At 58.2% G+C, this 24,850-nt stretch overlaps 1 protein-coding gene across 1 annotated transcript; it reads left to right on the plus strand.

Moving 5' to 3' along the window:
• The first annotated feature begins 1,288 nt into the window (after positions 1-1,288).
• On the plus strand, positions 1,289-22,908 carry CUNH16orf74 (chromosome unknown C16orf74 homolog). Its single transcript, XM_032389837.1, has 3 exons — positions 1,289-1,304; positions 20,373-20,510; positions 22,827-22,908. Exons 2-3 carry the CDS (start codon positions 20,381-20,383, stop codon positions 22,883-22,885), a joined length of 189 nt encoding a protein of 62 aa, XP_032245728.1. The 5' UTR covers positions 1,289-1,304; positions 20,373-20,380; the 3' UTR covers positions 22,886-22,908.
• The last annotated feature ends 1,942 nt before the right edge of the window (positions 22,909-24,850 follow it).

Genomic DNA, 24,850 nt, shown 5'->3' on the forward strand with positions numbered 1-24,850 from the left:
AACCCAACCTGGATGAAACTGAAGCCCTCACCCTGGGTTTCCCCAAGCCAGCCCCTCCTGGTCCCACCAGCTCCTGAGCTGCATGTCTCCCAGACTCCCAGCTGCTCCTCCACACCCTCATTGTCCCCCCACCGCACCACCCCCCCGAAACCCCCGTCTTCCATCCTAAGGCTCCACAATTTCTGACCCAGAGCGAGCTTCTCCAACCTTAACAGGCACAGGGCTCCCGGGGGGCCTTGTTAAAATACCGATTCTGGCTCCATGCATCTGGGCGTCCTGAGATGCTGCACTGCTAACAAGCCCCCAGGGGGGCCAAGGCTGCTGGTCCGCCAGCGCAGCTTGTGTAGTGAGCGCCTGGGGGACCCCAGCACTTCCTAGCCAAGGATGCCAGCCTCCGGGCAGGACGGGATGACGGGTTTCAGAGCACAACATGGGGCCTCGGTCACACCCGCGTCGGAGATCCGAGGGGCCCCTCTCGTGGCCACCCTCCACGCCTCTCCCCGCCCCCAGCCTGGCACACAGGCAGCTCCCTGTGAATGGAGGGATGAGCCTCACAGGCCCCAGACCGAGGTCGGGGCAGCCCCAGGGCTGGAACCCCGGCTCCCTGAGCCTGATTTCCACGTCTGTGAGTGGGAACGGTCGTAGCACACCCCGGGACTGTCGCTGAGGGTGGTCACGAGCACACAGGTGCTGAGCACCATCAGCTGCTGCCTGTTTTATTCATCACTCAGAACACCAAGGACGCATCCCATTGCTGGCCGAGGGGGGGAACAGTGAGACAACTTTAACTCCCTTGGACTGAGGCTAGGTGCCTTTAATCTGTTAGATCTCCAAAGTACGTGCCTCTTAAATGAGGGGTGGGGCCCTAACAAGCGGAGCCCATCATGGTGGCCTCAGGGCCGCTGGCCCCGCAGCCTGGCCGAGGATCCTCACATCCTCCAGCTCCTCCTTCTGAAGCCAGCCACCTCTGCAGACCCTAAAAGAAAGGCCAGGTCAGCCCCCGGCCCCACGCTCACCTCCACTGCACCCCACACTCGGATCTCCAGTATATTCAGCTCTGAGGCGCCTGAAAGTTTTTTCCACCGCACAGACTCATCTTTGAGCAAACCCCGGCCCAGCTGTAGTCAGCACTCACCCTGACCTCGCCAGTCTGGCGGTTTCTCTCCCCACTACTTCCTGTTGTGAGCCCGGGGGACGGGGGCGGGGCGGGGGCTGGCCGCACGTGGCCGACACCGACGAGCCCCTTCTCTCTCCACAGGCCCGCAGAGGTGCCGCCATGGGGCTTCAGCTGTCCTGCCTGAAAGGTAAGGGGGGCAGCTCCCCACCAGCTCCTCTGGGGCTGGGGAGTGGGGGGAGGCGAAGGAATGAGGCCGGAGAGAGTGGGAGGGTACACCCTGGGGGGGGGGCCGGCCACCACTGAAAGCACCTGTACCCAGCAGCTGCCTTATAAAGGCTTGCTCTGACTCTGAGCGCCCCTGCAGGCCTTCCCTGGCACGGACAGGTGAGTGGTGTGGGACAGTCGCCATGCCCCTGGGCCGTGGCTTGTCCCTCAGGGGCGTTAGTCCCAACCGTGGAGAGTAAGGGAGGAAGAGCCCCCGACAGGCACACCCCGGGGTGTTTGCTGTCCACCCCGCGGGCCTGTTATCACTGACCTAGGAGGTCCGACCCACTGGGTGCTGGGGAAGGCCAACAGGGAGAAGGTCCCAGAAGGACACAGAATCGCTGTGGAATGTGGCAGGTGTTGGCAGAGGCAGCCCAGACCCCTGTCCTGTGCCCTAGACCTTTCTGTCCGGCGTCTGGATGGCCCAGGGGCACCTCAGACCAAAGTGGCCCACGCTCTCCCCTTGAAGCCCATTCTTCAGCGACAAATGCTCCCCAGCCGGAAATCTGGGAGTTGTTCTGATGGCCCCTCGCCCACGTGTGGCATGCCCAGCCGCCCTGACTCACCTCCTGGATGCTTCCGAGGTGCCCCCGACCCCATCCCTTCGCCGCAGGAGGTCAAGCGCGCGGGAAGGTCCAGGCCAGAGTGAAGGACCACCTTCGGTCCCGCTGCTGGGATGGGTGAGCTTAGGAGAGCATCTGGTTGGCCCCGCTTAGGGCTTATGCTCCGCCCCCTTGGCAGGGGGTGGGGCATCTTGATGGACAGTTCCTCCAAGACACCGCGCAAGTGCGGGGCAGTGGGTCCCCTGGAGAAAACCAGAGTGTCGTTGGCAAGGTGGGGAAGCTATGCTGGAGAGCCGTGCGCAAGCCACTTCCCTCCAGGGCCTGGCCCCTCTGAGACCGCAGGCTGAGCCCACGCTGGAGTGGGGGGCATTTGCGGGCCGAGAATCTGGGGGGGTGGCCGGCCAGGGGTTGCATCCAGTCAGGGCCCCTGGAGCTCAGGGACCCTCCTCCCTTAGACTTCGCGGCAGGTGTCCCCAGGGCCGGGCACAGGGTGGGCATTCAGGACAAGCTTTTGGTTTTGGTTTTTAATCGTGGTAAGATATATGTAACCTAAAATCTGCTGTCTTAACCGTTCTTAAGTGTACAGTGCCCGAGCATTAAGTACATTCATGTTGTTGCGCCAGGTGTCCCCACCACCCACCTCCAGACCTTCTCCACTGTCCCCGGCACACACCAACTCCCCAGCCCCTCCCCTCAGCCCCCCTCCCACCATCCTACCTTCCGTCTCTGTGAATTTGCCTATTCTAAGGGCCTCCGATGTGAGCAGTGACCCAGTATCTACCCTTTCCTTACTGGCTTATTTCACTCAGCAGAATGTCCTCAAGGTGTCAGAATAGCCTTCCTTTTTAAGGCTGACTTATATTTCCCGTGTATAGACCACCTTTGGTTTATCCAATTCGTTCCTCCGTGGGCACGGGGCTGCCTCCCCTTTTGGCTGCTGGGCCAGGACATCTTTGATGAGTTAACCAAGGCCCTGGAGGGACCCCTGGGGCTGCTTCCTTTCCAGCCCAAGGCGGGGACCACCCAGGGGAGGAGACCCAGACACTTCAGACCCGGAGAGCCCCTGGGGAACATCCCATGCCCCCCGCAATTTCCCTCCCTACAGGACTGAGAGCCCTGGTGCTGGGGGGCTTTTAAAAGGGCCTCCTTCCAGCCAGACCCTGGAGGAGCAAAGGGCTGGAATGTTGCTGGAGCAGCGAGGTTTGCTCACATATTTTTCACTGCAGCTCGTTGGGGCCTGCCACCGGCCCTGGGCTGCCAGCCCTCTACCCACACCAGCCTCACCCAGCCCTGATGTCGGGAGGTGGCAGGTCTCTTGGGTGTGACAGGCAGGGGGAGGGGGGCGGGGGGGCGGGGAGCTGAGCACCAGACCCTCTCTCCGTGCTTCACCAAGACGACCCAGGCCCACCCGCCCAGAGGCCCCAACGCTCCTTCTCCCATAAGGGACGGGCCACAGCCCAGCAACTGCAAAGCGCCAGGTGCCCCTCGGCCCCTTCCCTGCACACCCTTGTCCAAATTACCTTCTCGGCCCTCGCCGCCTGGGCCCTCCGCCCGCAAGCGTGGTGTTACCCCACTGTAGGGCTGCGACATGTCTGTGTGTCCTGTCTGGCTGCCACTGGTATGTCTTTCCACACACTCTAACGCCTGGGTCACATCCCGCCAAGCGTTGGTCTTTGGGTGGTTTCCAACTCGTTGCTTTTGTAAATCGTGCCGTTTTGAACATCTTTGATTTCTGATTTTTAAAATCATTATTTCTTTGGGATGAATTCCAGAAATCAGAATGACCCAGTCAAGTAATTAGAATACATGGTGAATTCTTACTGGGGGCTCAGCCTGGACAGGGCCCTGTTCTGTGCATATTCTGTGTGGATCCGCTCCCCTGTCTCCACGACAACCAAGTGAGTCCTCCTGGGATCCCCAGTTTCCAGATGAGGAAGCTAAGGCACAGAGAGGCAGTGCCGTTGGCCCGAGGCCACACAGCTGGGACCCGGTGGGATCTGAACCCCGGGAGCGCTGGTTCCAGAGGCCTTGTTTCAACCACCACTGGTATGGCCTCTCCAGGAGGAAACATTTTAAGTTGACATTTGAAGTAGTCGCTGTAGCCAGAAACGTTATCAACACGTTCTCATTCATCTTCACAGTCGGTAAGATGGTGTCAGAGTTTCCTGGAGCTGCCGAAACGTATTACCCCAAACTGAGGGGCTTCAAGCAACGGAAATGGGTTCCCCCACAGTCTGGAGGTTACGAGTCCTAAATCGAGGCGCCAGCAGGGTCGCCACGCTGTCTCCGAAGGCTCCAGGGGAGGGTCCTCCCTGTCTCTCCCGCCCCTGGGGGCTCCAGGCGCTCCTGGGCGTGTGGCCCGTCCTCCTGGGTCGGCCTCTGTCCTCACACGGCCTCCTGCCTGTGTCTCTGTGTCCTTTCTCTTAGAAAGACACCGGTCTTCGGACTTAGAGCCAGCCTTAAATCCAGGATGATCTCATCCCAAGACTCTTAACGAATCACATCTGCAAAGACCTTATTTCCAAATAAGGTCACGTTCTGAGGTTCTTTGTGGACGTGGATTTGGGGGGACACTCTTCACCCCACCATGAGTCACTTCACCCCTGAGCCCCGCACACGCGGGGCAGGAAGGTGCTTCTCCGGTCTGATGGCAAAGACTCAGCCCGAGGTGGGGACCTGTGGAGGGTGCGGCACGGGAGAGAGGAACACAGCTGCGCCGAAATCCTTCTGTTTCCGGTCCCAAAGGAGAGTGGGTGCAGCGGAGCACTGGGAGTGGGGTCCTGCTGCCCAAGGGCCTGGCCACGGCAGCTGTGACATGTGGGAGTGCTCCGTTGTCCAAAGAGCAGCTTCCCCGTGCCCTCTGGCGGAAGGGCTGGCTTTGGTCCGGGCATCACTGAGCCAGGAGCTGCTCCCAGAATGGGGTCCCTTGATTTGCCTATTTTGTGCTCACTACAGCTGGGCAGCGTAGGTGACTTCACAGTGGGGAGACTGAGGCACAGGGCCACTCTCACTGGCCCGCGTCCCATGGCCGGTTGGAGGGGCTTGGCTCAGTAGGCAGGGGAGGGGTGAGTGGGTTCCCGGTTTGTGGGTTTGTGAGCAGCAATAGGGGCCCCAGAGCTGAGGCCTCAGCATCACCTGGGAACTGGTCAGACGCATGGGCCCCTCCCAGACCTACTGAGTCAGAAACTCGGGGGGGGTTTTAACAAACCCTCTGGGGGATTCCAGTGCTTGCTCAAGTTTGAGAACAACTGGTGACCTGCCTCTGGGGTCAGAAAGATCTGAGTTCAGATCCCAGGTGTGTCCCTGACCAACTGCAACCTTGTACAAATCTCTTCACATAACAAAGCCTCAGCTACCCCATCTGTAAAATGGAGTGATGAGTGGGGACATTTCCTGGGCCAGGTTTTGAGGCTTATCTGAGATAGACTGGCACTGAAGATGGTGCCCAGTGGACAGGGTTTCCTGTCTGCCCTGGCCCTCTGTACCTTCCCATTCTGGTGGCAGCTGCAGGTGCAAGGGAAGTCAGTCTGGAGGTGTGGGCTTTCCTGTGGGGGCCACCTCGGGGGCCGCTGTGGTCTCTGGGGTTCCCCGGAGGGTGCCAGAGCCAGCCCTGGCCAATGACAGCGTCGCCGAGGAGACAGGCTCTGGGCCGGGCTGGTCCCAGCGGACTGTCCTTCTGGGGACACCTGGGACCAGGTGGCAAGGGCACCAGGAGATGGAGACTGTCCGGGCTTGGTGGCTTGTTCATGTGTTTTAATGACTATTTTTTAGAACAGTTTTAGATTTACAGAAAGTAGTTTCAGATTTACAGTTTCCCCTCTAGTTAAGGCTTGTATCGGCTTGGTCCCTTCATCACGGCCCCTGAACTAGTCCAGATATATTATTACCAATAAGGCACGTGCTTTGTTCAGCTTTCCTGTTCTCCCCTCAGGCCCCTTTGCTGTCCCAGGAGCCTACCTTACAATTACTTGTCACATCTCAGGCTCCTCTGATCCTGACAGTTTCTCAGAAGCTCCTCTTTGTGACCTTGACCGTCTTGAGGAAGACGGCCATCTGTTTGGGAGGACAGCCCACTGTTGGGATCTGGCCGATGCTAGTGGGGTCTTTAGTCTCTTGTGCCAAGCAGGTGACATGGTGATGGTAGGGACTGGGGACACGGGTCTGCCCTCCCCGGAGCCCCTGACTGTCCAGGCATTTCTCCCACTTCCCTTGCAGGGGGCTCAGGGCCTCTCCTCCTCTTGGCCTGTAACCCAGGCGTGGGTGGTTGGGGGCTGGTGGTCACGATGCCCATTTTTGCCTGGTATTAGGAGGCCTGAGACTAGCCTCAGATCACAGCGAAGATGAGCGTCACAACGCATACACCTTTTAGGACAAACTCTTGGTTCGAGCCGTCCGACGCTGCGGGCAGAGCTGGTCGAGAGACTGCTCACTGCACAAACATCGACTGCATCCCTACTATGCACCCACCCAGGGCCAGATACGGGGCTTCAGACATGAGCAAGGCGGCTGTGCTTCTGGACCGCATGGAGCTGGGAGAGAGAGAGAGAGGTGAACGTTACTCAGTGCAGCCGCCTGAGTGCCGACTGCCGCGTGCTAGGACAGAAACCTGTGGCCTGGCCCAGGGCAGGGGTGGCACCAGGGAAGCAAGCAAGCCTGGAAGAGCTATTCTGGGAGACGGTGGAACCAGGGGCAGGGAATTTGGGGTTTACTCCAGTGGGGGCTGGGGGCTCCACATAAAGAGAGGAATAAAGGCATCCATTCGGCTAGTACATTTTGAGCCATTTTCAGAACGCTTTGGGGGGCTTCATATGTTTAAAAGGAAGGCGACATGGTGGGGCCCGCATCGAGGTAGAACGTGGCCAAGGTCAATGTCTTAGTGTACTGAGCTCCCGTGTTCCCATTTGTGCAGTGGGCTGCAGCTTCCTGCCCACGGGGATCCTCGCTGCCTGCCTAAACCCCCTCCCTGTGGGGAACAGAGCCCAGACCAGCACTGTGTTCCCACAAGACCTTCCATCTGTCCGGCAGGCAGCTGTTGGACATCCACTCCGGGCCAGGCACTGCACCAGGCCCCAGGGAAGGGCTAAGGACGGCTCAGAGCCCTGTCCCCACACAGGAGAGGCAGAAACGAGTGCGTGAACACAAGATCCAGGCCGGCGGGTTGCGTGGTGACAGCAGTAAAGGGAACTGAAGTGGTGTCATACTGTGCACGAGGCCCCGACCTCAGAGCCAGCCACACGGAGGCAGGGAACAGTGTTCCAGGCAAAGGGAACAGCGGATGCAAAGGCCCTGAGACAGGGACAAGTTTGGTGAGCCGAAGGGCAGTGAAGAGGAGGGGCGTGTGACAGGAGTGAGGGGCTGAGGGGCCAAGCAGGAGTTGCTGAGGTCCCTGGGGCAGGCAGGGCCGTGGCAGCTGAGGTGTGGTATCGAGAATTTCTTGTATCAATAGTAGGGAGCACTAGAATCAGGGCAGACCGGGGGTCTAAGCCTCCCAGGCGACTCCGACTTGCAGGGATGCACGTTGGAATCACATGGGAGGCTTTCACAATGGTGCAGCTCTGGCCCGTTCCCCAGGGGGTGGGGATTCAGTTGGTGTGGGTGGGGGTCCTGGGCACCAGCGTGTTTATGAAACTTCCCAGCTGATTCTCCTGCGCAGCCCAGGGTGAGAACCACTGTCCGGGGCCAACATCCTTGCTTGTCACATGGAACCTGGGCTGGGGGCTCACTGCCCAAGGTGACAAGGTTGGCTTGGCTGGAAACCCAGGAGGCAGGGGCTCAGAGGGCAGGGAGACCCCCACCTGCTCCAAGGAGGGGTGGATAATCAGAGACTATCTTAAATGCCAAAGCAGATGGTACTTAACTTGGCCCCGCCCTGTCCCCATGGGAGAGCCAGCAGCTCTCCTGGCTCATGGCCTGGATTTAGCCCCATGTCCTGCTTAGGCTAACCAACCCCCCCCCCCAAACCCTGACACCGCACCTACTATCCTGAGGAAGGAGGGAGGAATGGCCGAGAGGGTCACAGTCAAGCTGGCTGGCCTGGGGAGTGCTTGAGGACCAATACTCAGGGTAGGCTTGGGCTTCCGTGCACAGGGGCTCTGGAGCTGAGATGGCCCTGCACAGTTGTCCCAGATCGAGGGGGACAGGCCTTTTACCTGCCCGTCTCCTGGACATGCTGGAGGGCTGTGTCAGGAGGGGCATGACCTTGGGCAGGGCTGAGATGAGGAGAGTGAGGGTGTGCCTGGCCCTGAGGATGGGGCCCCCTTAAATTGTGTACCCTAAGTTCCTTGAGTGCCCCTCTTCAGTCCCTCCCAGCTTGGGGGCAGGCAGGTCCTAGGGAACCATCGGCATGCAGCACTCCAGCCCCCTGGGGACAAGCCTGGGCCGTAAAGCATGACATCTACTCAGGCCACAGGACTGTGGGGCCAGAGCCTGTGGGCCAAAAAGGCACAGGCCCCAGGACGCCTGTCCTCTGAGTCCTAGCCACCCCCACAGCCGGCCTCAGCTGCTGGCGGCCCACACTGGTGTCCTAACCATGCACTTCCCATGTGTCAGTCAGAAGGGGGGCCGTGCAGGGGAGACCATGAAGGTGGGAGAAAGGACGGCAGCTCCGTCTGAACAGCTAGGGAACCATGTCCCACACGCATGGTTCAGTGAAAGGAACAAGGGGCAGAACGACAGGTCTAACACCACCATGCATGTTGGAAAAAGGAAACAAATACGCCTGGGAGGGTGTTTGTACATGGAGACAGAGAATGTTCTGGAAGGAGACACAGGAAACAGTAACCATGACTGCCTCCAAGGGGAGAAGCTATGAAGAACAGGGTGGCTGGGGGTCAGCCAAGAGCAGGGCCCACAGGCTGGAGTCTTCATCGGCCGATGTCTCTGGCCTGGAGGGACCAGCTGAGCCCAGCGTCCCCACCCCCAGAACTCTGGGAACTTCACTCTCGACTTACCTGGGCCTGGTGACCACACACGGGGCCACTCTCCTGAAAAGGAGCACTCCCATCCCCACTCCTGCCTCTCTCTTCCTGTTTACTCTCTCACCCCATCACCTTGATCAGACCTTGATCAGACCTCTCCCAGCAGCATGGCCCACCTTCTTCCTTCCTCCCTCCTAAGTCCATCTGTCTGTGTGAGCCCCCCTTCAGAAAATGTTTTATTTCTCTTTTTCATTACTTTATTTTCCGAATATATAAAATACCTCTGTGGTACAGAATGTAAAATGTACAAAAGCATATGTAATAAAAAGTCAGTCTGCCCTTGCCACTCTCCTAGCCACCTGCTTGGAGGCAGCCATAGTTACTGCTTCCTTGGGTCTCCTTCCAGAATATTCCATGCATGCACAGACATGGTCCTGGGCATATCCCTCTCCTCTTTGCAACATGAGTGGTGGCATTAGACCCGCCGTTCCGCCCCTTGTTCCTTCCATGGATCTGCAGGTGCGGGAACGGGCTCCCTCGTGGACAGAGGCATGGTAGTCCCTCGTGTGGCCCACGCTCACGGTCTCACCGTCCCCAGCCCGCCTTTCACCCGCCAGGGAGCCTGGCCGTGGGACATTCCGCGGAGTAGCCCTGCTAGGTCGGAGGGCGTGCACCCTTGTCATTTTGAGAGTTTTGCCATGTCACCTTGGGAGTTGCAGCTGAAGGCCCTGCATCCTCCACGTGGGGAATGACTAAGCTAACAGTGGTAACGGCCTTTTTTTTTTTTTCTTTCACTCTTGCTATCTCGGGGAAGTTTCATTTCTGCAAGAAAGGTTTGCCTTCTTACTGATGTACGACACACGGGCAGAGCAAGGACGCAGGCTGGGAGGGGGCCACACACCCACCAGCGTTCTCATCGAGAAACAGACCCCTCCCCTGACTCCTACCAGCCCAGGTCACTTGCTCCCGCCTCTGTCTTTTCCCTGCCCCCAACCTCTGTGTGTGTCACCTCTTCTGTCAAGCAGGGAGCTTCAAACCGCCCAAGCCACACCCGAAACTCCTCTGAGACCCTCCTCTGGAGTCACTGGGGACAGCCAAGGTGAAGGCACGAACTTCTCCCGAGCCTCAGTTTCTGCAATGTGAGGGCTGGGGTGCTCTGGGACGGAGCTGGGGGCACTTCCTGTCTGTCACCCTTGCACGCGGTGCAGCTTGTCAGCAAACAATTCTACAGCCAACACGGGGCTGCCTCTGCTGGGACGGGGCGTGTGCCGTGGGCAGCAGTTGTGTGACCAGGGGCAAGTGGTGCAGCCTGTCTTTGCCTCAGTTTCCCCCACTGTCAGGTGGGGCCACTGCAGTCCCCTCAGGGGTGTTGCTTAGATAATCTCAGGTGCTGACACCTGTAGGGGGCACAGCAGGCCCTCGATACAAGGTGATGGGGGGTTCTCATCATGGCTCCCGTCTTTGCTCTGGGCCAGCGCTCGCTCGAGCCGTGGGCGGGGCTCCCCTCCTGCCCCCTGCAGAGGAGCCTGTGCCCCGGGAAGGCTCTCCCAGCTCGCACTGGCCCCAGCAGCATGCAGGGCAGGGGCTGCCCGCTGTCCGGTATCTCTGCACCCTGCCAGTGCCAGATCCCAGAGCATCGGCTGCCCTCTGAGCCCGGGAAAGGCCCATGTGGAGCTGAGGGGGGAGCTGACCGGGGAGCACACTGAAGGGGGCAGCCAGGCCTCCCGGGCGGAGCCACAGCCTCAGCTGTCCGTGGTGGCACGTGCTGCCGCTCTGCGTCCCAAATGCCAAATGCCACTTGGGTCTTGAGCTTTTGATCTGCTCTGCTGTGTGGCCGCCCATCCGTGGCCCCTCTCACGCATCAGCTGCCCACTGCTGGGAAGACACGTCCCCATCCTCAGGGCTCGGGCTCCCCCAGGAGCTCACAGGTTTGCTCAGGATAGCCTCGCTCACCTCCTGCCTCTGAGACGGGCTGGACACCTTCCACTTAACATCCCACATCCTTAGGGGGGCCCTGCAGCTCACAGGTCACTATCCTGGGCGGAAGTTCAAATCTTTACCCTAATAAGGGAGGCAAGGTGGATAGCCCCCTCTGTTATCCCCTCTGTGAGTTTGCCAACAGAGGCTCAGAGAGGGTAAGAAAGTTGCTCAGCCCACACAGCTGGTGGAAGGCAGAGTAGGGCCACCCCGCTGCCCCCTCCCGTGGCTCCGGCCCGGCCACAAGGGACAAAGGAAACCAGCAGCTCTCCGGGGCCTGCTCAGAAAGGCCGAGCTATTGTGGTGAGTTGTAACAGCCATGACAGTGGTTCTTGACTTCTCATCTCGGCGGTGGCGGGAGGGGGTTGCTCCCCCCCCACCTCATTACCTAGAGTTGTCAGATTTATGGGGGGGGGGGAACCATAAAACAGAATGCCCAGTTCCATTTGAATTTCAAGTAAACAAGGAATAACTGTCTAGTATAAGTATGTCCCAAATATTGCACGGGACTTATACTAAAAAATTATTTGTATTTTTTTTTTTTTTTTGAATTTGTATTTTATCTGGTAACCCCACCCCCCAAGAAAGGCTGGCTGCATCTGGAGACATTTTTTGGCATCACAGCCAGAGGGTGCTACAGCCTCTGGAGACCAAGGCCAAACCCCCTCCCGTGCACAGGGCAGCCCCCTCACAAGGCATGGGCCACGGGGGAACCGTGAGCTGCTCACAGCAGGGACTCCCACAGGCAGGGCCGCTGCCGGATGCTACGCCTTTCTTTGACTTGGGTTCGCACTGCACCCTCACCCCCGTGGCCGAGACCCACGAAGCCTCCCGGAGAGGCTGGGGTCCGGAGCCGGGGCCAGGAGCCCACCGGAGTGCGCCCTGGCGCTGGGCGCGGGCAGGCAGGCAGCCTGCAGGTGGCAGGGAGGGGGGCGCCTTCGCCCCACCTCACCGCGCCCCACCCTCTCTCCGGCTCCCCCTCCCGGGCTCTCACTCCAGCAGCTCATCCCTGACGCAAGCTGGGGCTTTTTCCTTAATTAAAAAGAGATTTAAAACATCCACGGCGGGCTCCACTGGGCCGGGGCTGCCTCGAAAAGGTAAAACCGCCCTCACTGCCCTGCCTCATCCATAATAACGCAAGGCTTTCTGCTTAATTGGAATAAAAAAAAAAGATTAAGTGCATCTGAAACCCTTGGAGGCATTTGTCCGCTTGTTTTTTGAAAGACCTACACTAATTCCAACATCCGGTCATCTCTGAGGAATTAGTGCTGGCCCCGGAGCACCCCGTTCCTGCCCCAGGGCCTTTGTGCCTGCTGCAGCTGACCCAAGTGCCCTCTCCTTCCCTCCGCTTCTCCTGCCGCCCTCCGATTGGCCCCTCTGGGAAGCCTTTTCTGACTCCCCCCTTCTGACCCAGTCCTGCTGCTCCTTCCCATCATCTGCTTCTTACTACTGACCCAGGCTCTGGAAAGTGTTTGCCTCCTGGCCCTGGGAAGGCAGCTTCCGTGTCAGGTCCCCCAGGACCCTGGGCACGGCCTGACTCCTCTATGCCTCAGTGCGTCCATCTGGAAAATGGGCTTCTTCCACTGTCGGCCTCACTGGGAGGACCACGTGATGACTCCCTTCAAGGAGCTCACACAGCGCGCCCCCCCCTCCCACCTCAGCAACGTGAGCCCTCCGGACTGCAGCTTGGCGGGGCCCTCTCGGGTTTTTTCCAGGTGACGCAGAAATCTTTGGGGCCTCACTTCCGCACACTGGGGCCTGGAGGGTGGAGGAAGGCACAGTATGGGGGGAGGAGCAGAGAAACATGCTGAGACTCTTTTCTCGGGAATGACGCCTAGCACGTAGGGGGTGCTCACTAACTGCCTGCCGACTGAGCACCTCCCCGGGGCCCGGCTCCGTGCCTTAAGGGAAGGGAGCGTCAGGTGAGAAGGCCGGGGCCAAGCGAGGCGGGGTCCCAGCCAGCCAGCCGGCAGAACTGAGAGTCAGGGTCCGGAGCCCCCGGAGCCCCGGGCCGGTCCGATCCAATAAGGAAAACGTGTCTCCGAGGGTTAAGTTGGAAGCAGGGATATTTTGGGGGAGCCGCCCCCACTCCAGCTGTCCCACACCGAGGGTGGGACCAGGTCCCTGACGTGCGCTCAGGGGGCTAGGAGTAACAACCTCTGGGTGGCACCCAGTAGGTGCTCAGTATTGGCTGAATCAATGAATAAGTGCTGGGATCAGAATCTCGTGCTATTAATCACCACTGATGTTTACTGAGCGTGCTCCGCAGGGCCGACTCTGTGGATTTCTCACCTGCAAAATGCCCATAGCGTTTGCACCCTCCTTGGCTGGAGTGTGGACTTCAGTGTGGGTCTTAATCCCCCCTCAACGCCCCCTGGAGGTGGGGACGATTATTTACCTTCATTTTGCCGGTGAGGAAACAAGGCCCAAAGAGGTAGAGTCATTACCAGGTGTATTGAAGCCCAGGTGTACGTTCTGGCCTCCACTACATCGTGAGCGCAGCAGAGTCACTGTGTGGGCGACGGTGCCTTTGGGAAGAGTGGACACAGTCCCAGGGACTTGGGCCCAGGCGGAGTCTCCAAGCTGGGTGCCGGTCCGAGTGCCATTTTCAAAAGAAGCAGCAGAGGGCACCCTTGAGCCATGAAGCCTGCCGAGGGCAACAGGTGTAGGCTGCGGCCTGGGAGTGGCCTGGGGGCTGCTGAGAGCTGCGCAGGGAACTGGGGCATCCTGAGCAGAGCACAGGCCTGGCTCGGGGCTTCTGAAGGATGAGAAGTGGTGGCTGATGCCAGAAGGGGCAGGGCGGGAGCTCAGGTGGGAGCGACCGGGCCTCTGCGGGCCCTCCTGGCACCTTCTTTCTCTGAGCCTTGGTTTTCTCGCCTGCAGAACAGCCGTGGGCCCAGTATGCACCCTCACACTCCCTGGTGTGAGGAAGCGGCCTGGTCCCCAACCCCGGTCTCCCCCAGGCGCCAGCCAGCCAGCGGGCTCACCCTTGGCCACGTCTCCCGCACTGGGTAGCCCCACGGCCCATGCCAGGTACTTCATGCCTACAAGACCGGTGTAACCCCTTTTACAGCCAGAAAACAAGCTCAGAGTGGGGCCCTGTGCTCACACAGTCACCTAGCTTGCGGGTTCCCTGCAAGTTAGACTCACCTGGGTGCTTTTAAAAATCCTGGCAGCCCCAGGGGCACCTGGGTGGCTCAGTTGGTTAAGCATCAGCCCTTGATCTCAGCTCAGGTCTTGATCTCAGGGCCGTGAGTTTAAGCCCCATGCTGGGCTCCATGCTGGGCCTGGAACCTACTTAAAAAAAAAAAAAAAATCCTGGCGGCCTGAGTAGAGCAGTGAAATCGGGCTCTCTGGGGGTGGGGTCCCCATCGGTATTTTTCAAACTTCCCACGTGATTTCCAGTGAGCAGCCAAGATGGAAAACCACTCCCCTCGAGCTGGGAAAAGGGCAGAACCAGGTTTCAGAGGAAGTCTGGCCTCGCAGCCCAGCGTCTCCCCATTTCACCCGCAGAGAATGCTGGCTCCTGGAGGCCAGGGTTTTGGCAGTCTGGCCTGCTCTAAATCCAGGACCAAGAACAGTGTGTGCCCCAGAGCAGGGGCCCAGTCAAGGTCAGGTGACCTCCACCCGCTGGAAATCCTCCCGCACAGGGTCCCTATTGCACCCCGAAATCTTTCAATATTTCTGGGACGCTGGGGTCTGCTCCCCACCCCCTGCTTCCTTGGGGCCTGGCCCCCTGGAATCCCAGCCAAGCCCACCTCTTCAGGAAATGGGCTTTTAATGGCCTGAGGCAGGCACGTAATTAACAAGTAACAATTCTGGCTTTAGCACAAATGAGCTCCTTGTCTGGGGCAGGGTTGGCATTTGTCTTTAATCCCCAAAGTAGGCTTTATCTCCTGAGAGCTTTTTCCCTCCTGCTCAGCCACCTCTGCTCGAAGCTGGGCGGCCCCCGGGGGGGATTTGAGAAGTGCTGGAGTCCCGCCCTCCTCCTTTTCTCCCTCCTCCCCTCCCCTCCCTCCTCTCTGCCTTGAGCATCTCTCCAGGGCCCACTGAGTGACCTGATGCTTCCTGATTAAGAATGTGGGCTTTGTCGCCAAGCTCCCAGAACCTGTTAAAATGCAAATGTGGGGCCCCGGGAGGAGTGTGGCTCTTCCCTATTAGCATTTTATTTTAGAACTTGGGAATATTCGCGGAGGAAGGGGCCTCGGAGAGGGAGCAGGGAGGCTCCCTCCTGTTAACAGATAACAATAATCAGAGCTTCCTTTTGTTGCCAGCACTCCATGAGACACTCTTTATGGATGATTATAGAGAAAGCTAACAGGGATTGAGCACCCTCTAGGCCCCTGGCTTGCTGGGCAAGGGCTTTATGTGAATTCATTCATTTCCTCGAGCCCAACACCCATCCGAGGTGAGGTACTGTCACTTAGAACAGCAGGCGGGGCTCAGATTTTGTTCTTGTCTTTGGCATTAAGCAGCCTCAGGCTTTTGAGTTTCTGTTCCTGCCTGTTAGGACCTCAGGCAGGTTTCAGATCCACACTCCCTGACTTCTGGAGGTTACAGGGCCTCGGGACTGGCGGCCCGCAGCCCTTGGGCCAAATCCGGCCCGCCGCCTGTTTTTGTCAATAAAGTTTTATTGGGGGGCGCCTGGGTGGCTCCGTCGGTTTCAGCATGGGACCCTTGGTATCAGCTCAGGTCATGATCTTGGGGTTGTGAGTTCAAGCCCCGCGTTGGTCCCTGGAACCTACTTTAAATATAAAGAAAGAAATAATAAAGTTTTATTGAAACGCAGGCCCTCATTCATTTGCCTGTCGTCAGTGGCAGCTTTCCTGTGACAATGGCAAAGTGGAGCCGTTGCAGCAGAAGACTGCAGAGCCCCAGAGTAAAAAATACTTCCCGCCCGGCCCTTTCAGAAAGTTGGCCAGCTCCATCATATAGAATTGTGGTTACGAGAAGCACCAGCTTGCAGAGTCAGACAGGTTGGGCTTGGGTTCCGATCCTGGCCTCCACCCCACACCAGCTGTTCAACTGAGTGCAAGTGCTTTCTCCTTCTGGTCCTCAGTCTCCACATCCATGAGATGGGGCTGGTTACACTTCGCACCTCAGCGGGGAGCAGTGAAGACCGAAGGAGAAAGCGCCCATCGGGCTCTCAGCACCGTGAATGGCGTGCAGCAAATAATCCGTAGATGTCAGCCATTAAGAGGGGTAACAGGACCGCCTCCTCCGAGCGGCTTCCTTTGCATTACGTTCTGGGTTGTACTGCTTTCAATCAAGTTGGCGGCGGCCTCAGTGGGTGCTCCTGAGGGGCTCGGAGTCTGATGAGGAGACCTGGCCTCTTCCCGCAGAACTAACTGGCCTGGCCGATTCTGGGGGGTGGGGGTGGGAACCACCCAGGGAGGAAAGAGGATCGGGCTTCAGGGCTGGAAGTCTGCTGTGTTCACCGGGAGGGAGCAGGCCGTCTGCCAGGCATCGTGTCATCCTCTTCCCACAGACGTGGGTCCGGCCACCCAGTTTTGTCAGTGAAAACAGGAAGTCAGAGGGAACACAGTCCAGAGAACAGCCTCACTCCTGACAGCAGCTGCAGGCTCAGGGGTTCGATGATTTCCTAGAAAGACGCACAGAACTCACTGGAGGCTCTTGTGCTCGTGGTGATGATTTATTACGGGGGAAGGGACACAGATTCCAACCAGCTGAGCCGAGGGAGTGTGTGGGGCGGAGTCCAGGAAAGTTCCAGACAGAGCTCCCACATGCATTACACTCTTGGTATAAACGTGTGATACACACACACACACACACACACACACAATGGTGCCAACCAGGGAAGATCGCCTGAGCCTTAGTGTTCAGAGTTTTTACTGGGTGTTCTGGGCTGAATTGTGGCCCCCAAAATTCATATATTGAAGTCCTAGCCCCCAGGACCCTAGCACGTGACCTTATTTGGAAATGGGGTTGCTGTTGCAGATGTAATTAGTTAAGAAGAGGCCATGGGGCGCCTGGGTGGCTTAGTTGGTTAAGCGACTGCCTTCGGCTCAGGTCATGATCCTGGAGTCCCGGGATCGAGTCCCACGTCGGGCTCCCCGCTCAGCGGGGAGTCTGCTTCTCCCTCTGACCCTCCCCCTCTCATGCTCTCTGTCTCCCATTCTCTCTCTCAGATAAATAAATAAAACCTTAAAAAAAAAAAAAAAAAAAAAAGAGGCCATCCTGGAGTAGGGTAATAATCCGGTATGGATTATTATGGATTATAATCCGTGATCCAATATGACTGGTGTCCCCATGAAAAGGGAACATTCAAACAGAGACTCACAGGGAGAAGCTGTGTGAAGATGAAGGCAGAAATCGGGGTGATGTGTCCGTAAGCCAGAGGACACCAAACATTGCCCGCAAACCACGGAGAGCTGGGGGAGAGGCATGGGGCACGGTCTCCCTCGCGGCCTCACAAGGAGCCAGCCCTGGCGGCACGGAGCTCTCGACTTCTGGCTTCCAGACTGGGGGAGAGTAAGGTTCTGTTGTTGGAGCCCCACAGTCTGTGGTCCTTTGTCACAGCAACCCAAGGACACAAGTACATTGGCACTCCATTACAAAGGCACGGTTGATTGCCCATGAGGCAGATCTGTCTCCAGTCCCTTTGGGTGTCACCCAGAGTCCGTGTGGCTGGACTCTCCAAAGTGACCAGGGCCCCCAGGCAAACAAATCCTCTCCTGCCAGGCATGGCAGCCCAGGGGCTTAGAGGTGGCCTCCCAGAAGCCGAGCACAGAGGCCAGACCTCTTTCCCACACAGAGGCCCAGAGAGGAGACGTGACCTGCCCAGGGTGGCACGGATAGCGAGCAGTTGGCCTGATTTAGAGCCAGTGTGCTCACCACTGTGTCCGTTGCTGGCAGCTTTTCTGAGCACACGGCCCAGGTCAAGCTGCAGATGGGCCAAGAAATTGGCCTGATTCCATTGCTTTAGGTCACCTGATGTTCATGCTTTTGTGGATTCAAACAGGCTGTCTTTGACAGTCCAGGCATGAACTGCCCGTCAGAGGGGCACCCCTTAGGTGGCCAGAGGTCACCCTGAGAAGCCCTCTGTGATTTTTCCCACAGCACAGTGGGTACTGTGCATTCCCACTGCGCACCCGCCATCCTTCCTCCTTCTGTGGTCAGGGCGAGCTATGGGGACCACATCAGCTTCCAATTCTGTATGACAAATTACCCTCAAACCCAGTGGCTTTAACATGTATTATCTCTGTGTCTGTGGCTTGGGAATTCAGGAACAACTTTGCTGGGAGCTCTTGGCTCAGGGTCTCTTGTAGGGTGACATTTAAGCAGTCAGCAAGGGCTGCAGTGTCATCCAAAGACTTGACTGGGCTGGAGGACTCCCTCTCCTGGTGGCTCCCTCACAGGGCTGTTGGCAGGAAGCCTCAGTCCCTCACCACACACTGCTTGTTTGTCCCCACAGCATGGTGGCTGGCTTCCCCCAGAGCAAGAGGGCAAGGAAGAAGTCGCAGTCCTTTGTGACCTTGTCTTGGAAGTCCCACACCATGCCTTCCGTCATATGCCGTGTGCAAGAATCCATGCTAAGTCCATCCACACAGAAGGGGAGGTGGATCAGACTCCACCTCTTGGGGACATGCTTGAGAACCACTGACCCGCCCCCCCCCCAGGGGCCATTGAGGAGCAGCGGGAATAACAATCACCCCATTCCCCAGCTCCTGCTGTTGACTAGGGACCCAGATGCCTGAGCAAATGTCATGAAAAACAAGGGTGAAAAACAAGGTGGTGTGGGGTCTAGAGACAAGGATTTTTACACGCAGTTCGGCAGTGCCTGAAGGTCATTTCCAGTTTAAAGCACTCCACTTGCTCTCTCCCAGGCACTGTGTGGGCCCAAGGGAGACAGATGAATGAGACACTGGCCGTCCTCCAGATGCTCACGGTAAAGGGAGACAGAATTAAGAACGAATGTTTCAGTACAGTGTGATCAGTGCTGCAAGAAGATTGATGAATGAATCGGTGTAGGTGGACAAAGGAGGGAGGGATCGCATGTGCTGGGACATCTTCCCCAAAGAAGAGCCTATTTTGCTGGGCTTTGAAGGGTAAGCAGGAGCCCATTGCCCTGCAAAGGAAGAAAGAACATTCCAGGCAGAGAGAGTAGCATGTGCAAAGGCCCAAAGGCATTGGGAGCCCAGGCTTTTGGGGAACTGTGAGCAGTTTGGGGAGTGTGGGCAAGTGGCAGGGAATGAGGCTGCAGGTAGTTCAGGCCAGATTGTGAAGGCTGGCTATAATTTATGATCAACATTTCCCAAAATGTATTTCACAACTCATGGTTCTGTGAGATGTTAACAGGCATTCTTTCAAAAACAGACCCCAAGGTTACTTAAGTTCAGGAAGCCCAGGGTTGAGCTCAATGAAAGCTGCTTCCCTACTGCAGGACTTCTCAGAGCCTTTAATTCTCTCTAACATGCAAGAGAATCTCCACGAGAAAGATAGATTAGATGGGATCCAGTCAACATTCAAATATGTGGTATTCCCAAACTCATGTGATTGTGGGACCCCTTCCTGAGGGAGTCTCAGGAGGCCAATGTTCTAGGGAACACACTTTGGGAGCTACTGCTTATAGCTGGTTGTCAAGAGTTAGTGAGGGTCCCGCAGGTATGTGGTATGATCAGGTTCGCAGTTTCTGGCCCAGAGACTGGTTAGGGGCATGGGGAGGGAGAGAGAAGGACTGCAAAGATGCTGAGGGATGGCACCTGCGGGCTTGTGATTGGTTAGTTTGTCTCGGGGGTTGGAGGGTGAAGCAGGAAAGGGAGGAATTGTGGCGCACACTCTGGTTTCTAGCGCATCGTGGTTCCACTGACTCAGAGGGGAAGCATGGAGCAAGGCGTGTGATGTGGATGACTTGGGGGTGCTTTTCTGTCAGCTGGAGGTCTGTACCCGGGTGTGGCCGGGTCACCTGAACCTCATTAGCAGCAGCCTGCAGGACCACAAATTCACGGCTGTGGAAGAAATGGACAGATGGCTGGGAAAGCCCAGCTTACCCAAACTGACACAGGAAGAAACAGAATACCTGACCAGCCCCCTGTCGCTGAAAGACACCAAATTTGTAACCTAACGTCTCTGCCCAAAGCAAATGCCAGGCTCAGGCAGCTCCGCTGGGGAATCCAGTCCAATGCGTCAGGGACAAATGAGCCCCATGTCACAGACACCCTTTCGGACGGTGACGTGGGGGAGAGGTATTGGCAGGCAGGGCTCCGCGTCGGTCGGGCCGCGTTCCCGTTCGAGCTGCGCGGCTCGCGTCCGTGTAGAGCCCTGTTCTGGGCGCTGGGGCCACGTCAGTGGACAAAGTGGGGACAACTCAGTGCCCTCCCCGAACGATGCAAGCTTGGACAGGCCATCCAGTGGGGGGTCCCTCCCCGTGTGTGCAAAGTGGAGCGGCGGGGAGGGAGGGAGGCCGGCAGGCAGCCCACGGCGGGCAGTTCCAGGCGGCCACTGATGCTTGTCTCCCTGTCGTGTGTGTGTGTGTGTGTGTGTACCTGTGTGTCCCACGGCCTGCCCTCTCAGGCTTTAAAATGTGTGGCGGTAGCAGTAGCCATGACGAGGCCCCCGTCCTGAGCGACAAGCACCTGGACGTGCCCAACATCATCATCACCCCCCCGACCCCCACGGGCATGATGCTGCCACGGGACTCCAGGCAGACAGGTGAGGCGCCCACCACCGCTGCCAAGCTGTCTGGGGGGCCTGGCTGGGGACAGCTCCCGGGGGGCCCCCCTTTGTGCCGTGGGTCTGAGCTCACGTCCCCACCTGCCGGGGTTTGTTAAAAATTTATGCTGGGATCTGCGTACGCTCCACCGAGGGCCCCTCGCACGCACCAGCCTCAGCAAGATGTGGCCTATTAAGTAATTAGCTAGACAGCCCCTGCCGGCAGCCGGGGCGCGTGATGGATGGGGCTGGGCAGGCCCAGCGAGGTAATGGATGGATGTGCCTTCCCCTGCCAGCTGGGGACTAGTGCTCCGTCTGGCCGGCCACAGCAGTTCCGCTGGACAGGACAGCCTTGGAAACACACCACGTCTGGGCCCAGCTGCTCTCCGGGCCTCCTAGATGCTGCTCACTTAAGGGAGTGGGGAGGAGACAGGCTTGTTTCCAGAGAAAGGTGCAGACCCGTGCCCTCACCTGTGGGCACCGTGGACACTGTTGGAGCCGGTGGGACGGCTTGTTCATTTGTTCATCAAAGAGAGTTAGGGGGCCATACCTGTGCGAGGTGCTGAGGCTGCCGTTGTGAATAATAGTAATAAAAAATACTGATGTTAGCAGTGAGCAGTTTCTCATTGAATCCTCAGGGTGACTCTGGGCTAGGTCCTGTTTTCATCCCCGTTTTACGGATGGGCAAACTGAGGGTCAGAGAGGGTGAGATGCTCACCATAGAGCTGGTAAGTGGCAGGGTTGGGATTCAGACCCAGCCGTGTGATCTGGAGCCTGCCCTGTGGCCCCGAGGCTAGGCGCCCTCCCAGTGGCTCGCATCAGTCAGCCAACCAGCCGTCAGGACATCAGTCCTGCCTGGCTCTTGCTGGGAGCACAGGCTGACCAGGCTTGATGTGGGGGGGGCTGGGTAGACTTTTCCAGAAGTGCTGAGCTTGCCCACCAGGCCAGGTGATCGGGAGGAACCCACTGGACCCCCTCTGGGCCGGGCCCTATGCGGGGACGGGTGCTGGGCCATTCTCAGTAATGACTCACCCTGGGTCACCTTCCTTTATCACCCTCCCAAGTGCCAGGCACTGGGCTGAAGGCTTCTCACAATGTTTGTTCTCCTGCCAACCCTGAGGGCTGTGAAAACCACCCTTATCTCTAGTTTACAGATGGGAGACCTGAGGTCCAGAGAGGGACAATGACTCACCCGAGGGCACACAGCAAGGTGGGAGAAGAGCTGGGCTCTTGCTCTGTGTCCAACCAGAGAGCTCAGTGCAGGCAGCAGAGGCTCAGGCCCTTTGCTCTGCCATTAGGCTCCCTGCCCTGCCAGCCTTGGTGTCCCCATCTGTAGAATGGGGTTATAACCCCCGTCCCTGCCCCCGGGGCCAATGTGAGTGTGGGCAGGCTCAGGGTCACTTTACAGGGTCAGAGTCCCTGGCTCGCAGAGGAATTCCGAAACCCCAGAGAGGCCCCTTTAAGCGTAAGCAGCTGCAGGGGTGGATCAGCGCAGAGGGCCTGAACAGGCGTACCGTCCTGTCCTACCCCCCCGGACCCCGTGCCTCTGCTTTTCCCCTTTCAGAGAACGGAGGCATAGGATAAAAGGCACGGACCTCGGGGTCAGAGAACCCTGAATTCACATCCCTGCTCTGTGACTTAGCACCTTGTGACACTGAGCAAGAGGGGCTACCTCCCTGAGCCTTGATTTCCCCATCTGTAAAATGGTGCCTCAGAGAGGTTGGGGAGGATCCGGTGACAAGGACAGGGTCTGACTTCACGCCCTGCACAGGGGCGGTGTTGTTCATATTCTCACCAGTGGTATTTAGGGCAGGAGGAGAACTCCAGACCTGGGTAGCACTTCTTCCAGTGTTGCTGGCTCCCAGTGATGATCAGAGACCTGGGCCTCCCCAGGCAGTGAGGGGTTGGGCCCCCCTGGCTGGCTTGGAGCAGGTCTCCCCCGCTCTGGGCCTCAACTTCCCATCTCTAGGACAGGGTCATGGAGGTCCTGACCTCCCGTCCAGTCCCGGCCTTGAAGGCACCTCCCCGAAGATGCTGAGCCAAGGGTGGGGCCCAGGGGTACAATCCGAGGAGCCTCAGCCAGGGCCCCGGGCGAGCTCTGCATTGGGTGTGGGCGGAGGGTGCGTGGGGAAGGCCCACAGACCCAGTGTCACCCGGTCCCCTGTCAACAGCCGTACCCGCCTGTATGTGGGGGGGAGTTCGGGGTGCTGGTACAAAGCAGGGAGCCCAGAGGCCCTGGCCTTGGAGGTCTGGGGGACAGGGAGCCTGGATGTGGTGGGTGCCCGCCCAGATGCTGACTCCTCGTCTTCCTCCTAGTCTGGCTGGATGAGACAGGGTCGTGCCCAGAGGATGGAGAAATAGACCCCGAAGCCTGAGGAGGAGGCACAGGTCGGAGACTGTCCTGCTGCAGGGGCCCCCAACCCCACATGTCCCTGGGGGCGTGGCTGCCCGGGACAGATGCGCTGAGCACGCCGGACCCTGGATGGGAAAACGAAAGAATCCGGCACCTGACCAGCTGCAATGTGGCAAGAAGAGCAAGGAATCAGCCGGCCCTGCCTCCATGCAGAGCCAAGTTTCCCGGGCCCCGCTGAGCTGACCAGACCTCTCACGCCCACACGGTCATGGTGACGGCCACCGGGGTGGAGGGAGAGGCTTTCTCCTGGACAAACGTACCCTCCCTGAGCCCTGGGCCACACAGTCGGGTGTGCATGAGGTCAACACACGCAAGAACTTGCAGAGGAGTGGCTCCGTTTTTTACAAGTTGTTTTACAGATATCAAAACAGTCCGGAAAGTGATTTATAATTCCTTTTTTGCATTATAAATAAAGGTCATCTGTAACAAACAGTGAACCCTGCTTCTTGGGCTGGGCAGAGACGATGGAGCGCACGCAGGTACAGAGGTGAAGAGAATCGCTTCCTACAGAGGGAGGGGCGGGGCTGGCCAGTGTGTGGGGGGGCCTTCGGATGGGCATGGGCCCCCCCCCGATTCGCACACTGCCAGGGAAGCCTGAGCAAGGCCCAAGGCACGGACTCTGAAGTCACGTGGGCCCGAGTCCCAGCTCCGTCCTCGGCGGCTGTGGGATCCTCGTCATGATATGTGTCCAGGATGGGAGGCAGTGGTTCTGGGTTTGGTGTTCTTCGAGAACATCAAGCCCGTGGTGTCCCCGTTCCCTCCTAGACTGTTCTCATGGTGGCACGTTTGTCTGGCTTCTATCAGAGGCCCTGTGCGTCCCGCTGTGCTGTCCGTTTCCTGAAGCAGCAGATCCTGAGCAAAGGCTTTGTGGGGAAAGAGTTTATTTGGAAGGTGATCCAGGAGCACACAGGGAGGGAGGGGGGCAGTGCAGTTGGGGGCGGGGGAGGACCCCAAGACCACTCTCGGGTTCAGGAATTCACTAGAGGGACTCAGAACTCAGAAAAGCCACTCTGGCTGTGCCGTGTTTATGGTTTCTTACAGCGAAAGAATGCAGATTGCAATCCTCAAAGGGCAGAGATGACAAGGGTGGGGCCCAGGAGAGAGCACACGGGGAAGTCCTGCGGGCAGCATTTGATTCTCCAGCCTCCATGATGACGCACGCTCGGGGTACCGCCAACCAGGGGAGCGCACTGAGACGCCGGGGTGTCCGTGGTTTTCCCTGGGGGGTTGGCCACATAGACACGGCTGGCCGCCCACATGGTGACCTCAGTCTCCAGCCCCTCTGTAAATCACACCGTCAGACTGTTCTGCGTGACCGAGGCTCCAGGTAAACAAAGATAGTCTTATCAGGCAGGACATTCCTAGAGCCTCCAGGTCACCTACCAGGAGCCCAGGGCAAAGTCCCGATCTCTCTGGGGGGTCCTCCCTCTCCCTCTCCCCCCCCCCCCCCCCCCCCCCGCACGGTCTAAATAAATAAAATCTAAAAAAAAGAAAATAAGTCGCACTTCCCAGCATGTTCCCAGAGCGCACACACAACAGGTGCGCAAGCTGTTATTTCGCGCTCACGCAGCTGGAGGGGTGCCAGGCACAGTTCTGAGCACCTCTAACGCATAGGATACTCTTGGAGGAAACTCCTAGAGGTCACGTATTAGTCAGCTTTCTTTTTCGCTGTGATATTGCTGTGTACAAACAACCCCAGCTCTAGGCTGAATGTGTACTCACCCCCCACATCTGCATGTTGAGACCTAATCCCCAGTGTGACGGAGTAAGGAGGGGGGCCTCTAGGTCATGCGGCTGGAGCCCTCGGGAACGGATTGGTGCCCTTACAAGAGAGACCTCAGAGAGATGCCACCATGTGAGGTCATGGCCAACTGTGAACCGGGAAGCAGGCCCTCCCCAGACACCGAATCTACTGGTGCCTTGATCT

This window comes from Phoca vitulina, unplaced genomic scaffold, assembly GCF_004348235.1.
Source record: "Phoca vitulina isolate PV1807 unplaced genomic scaffold, GSC_HSeal_1.0 scaffold56, whole genome shotgun sequence".
In the NCBI taxonomy this organism is placed as follows: domain Eukaryota; kingdom Metazoa; phylum Chordata; class Mammalia; order Carnivora; family Phocidae; genus Phoca; species Phoca vitulina.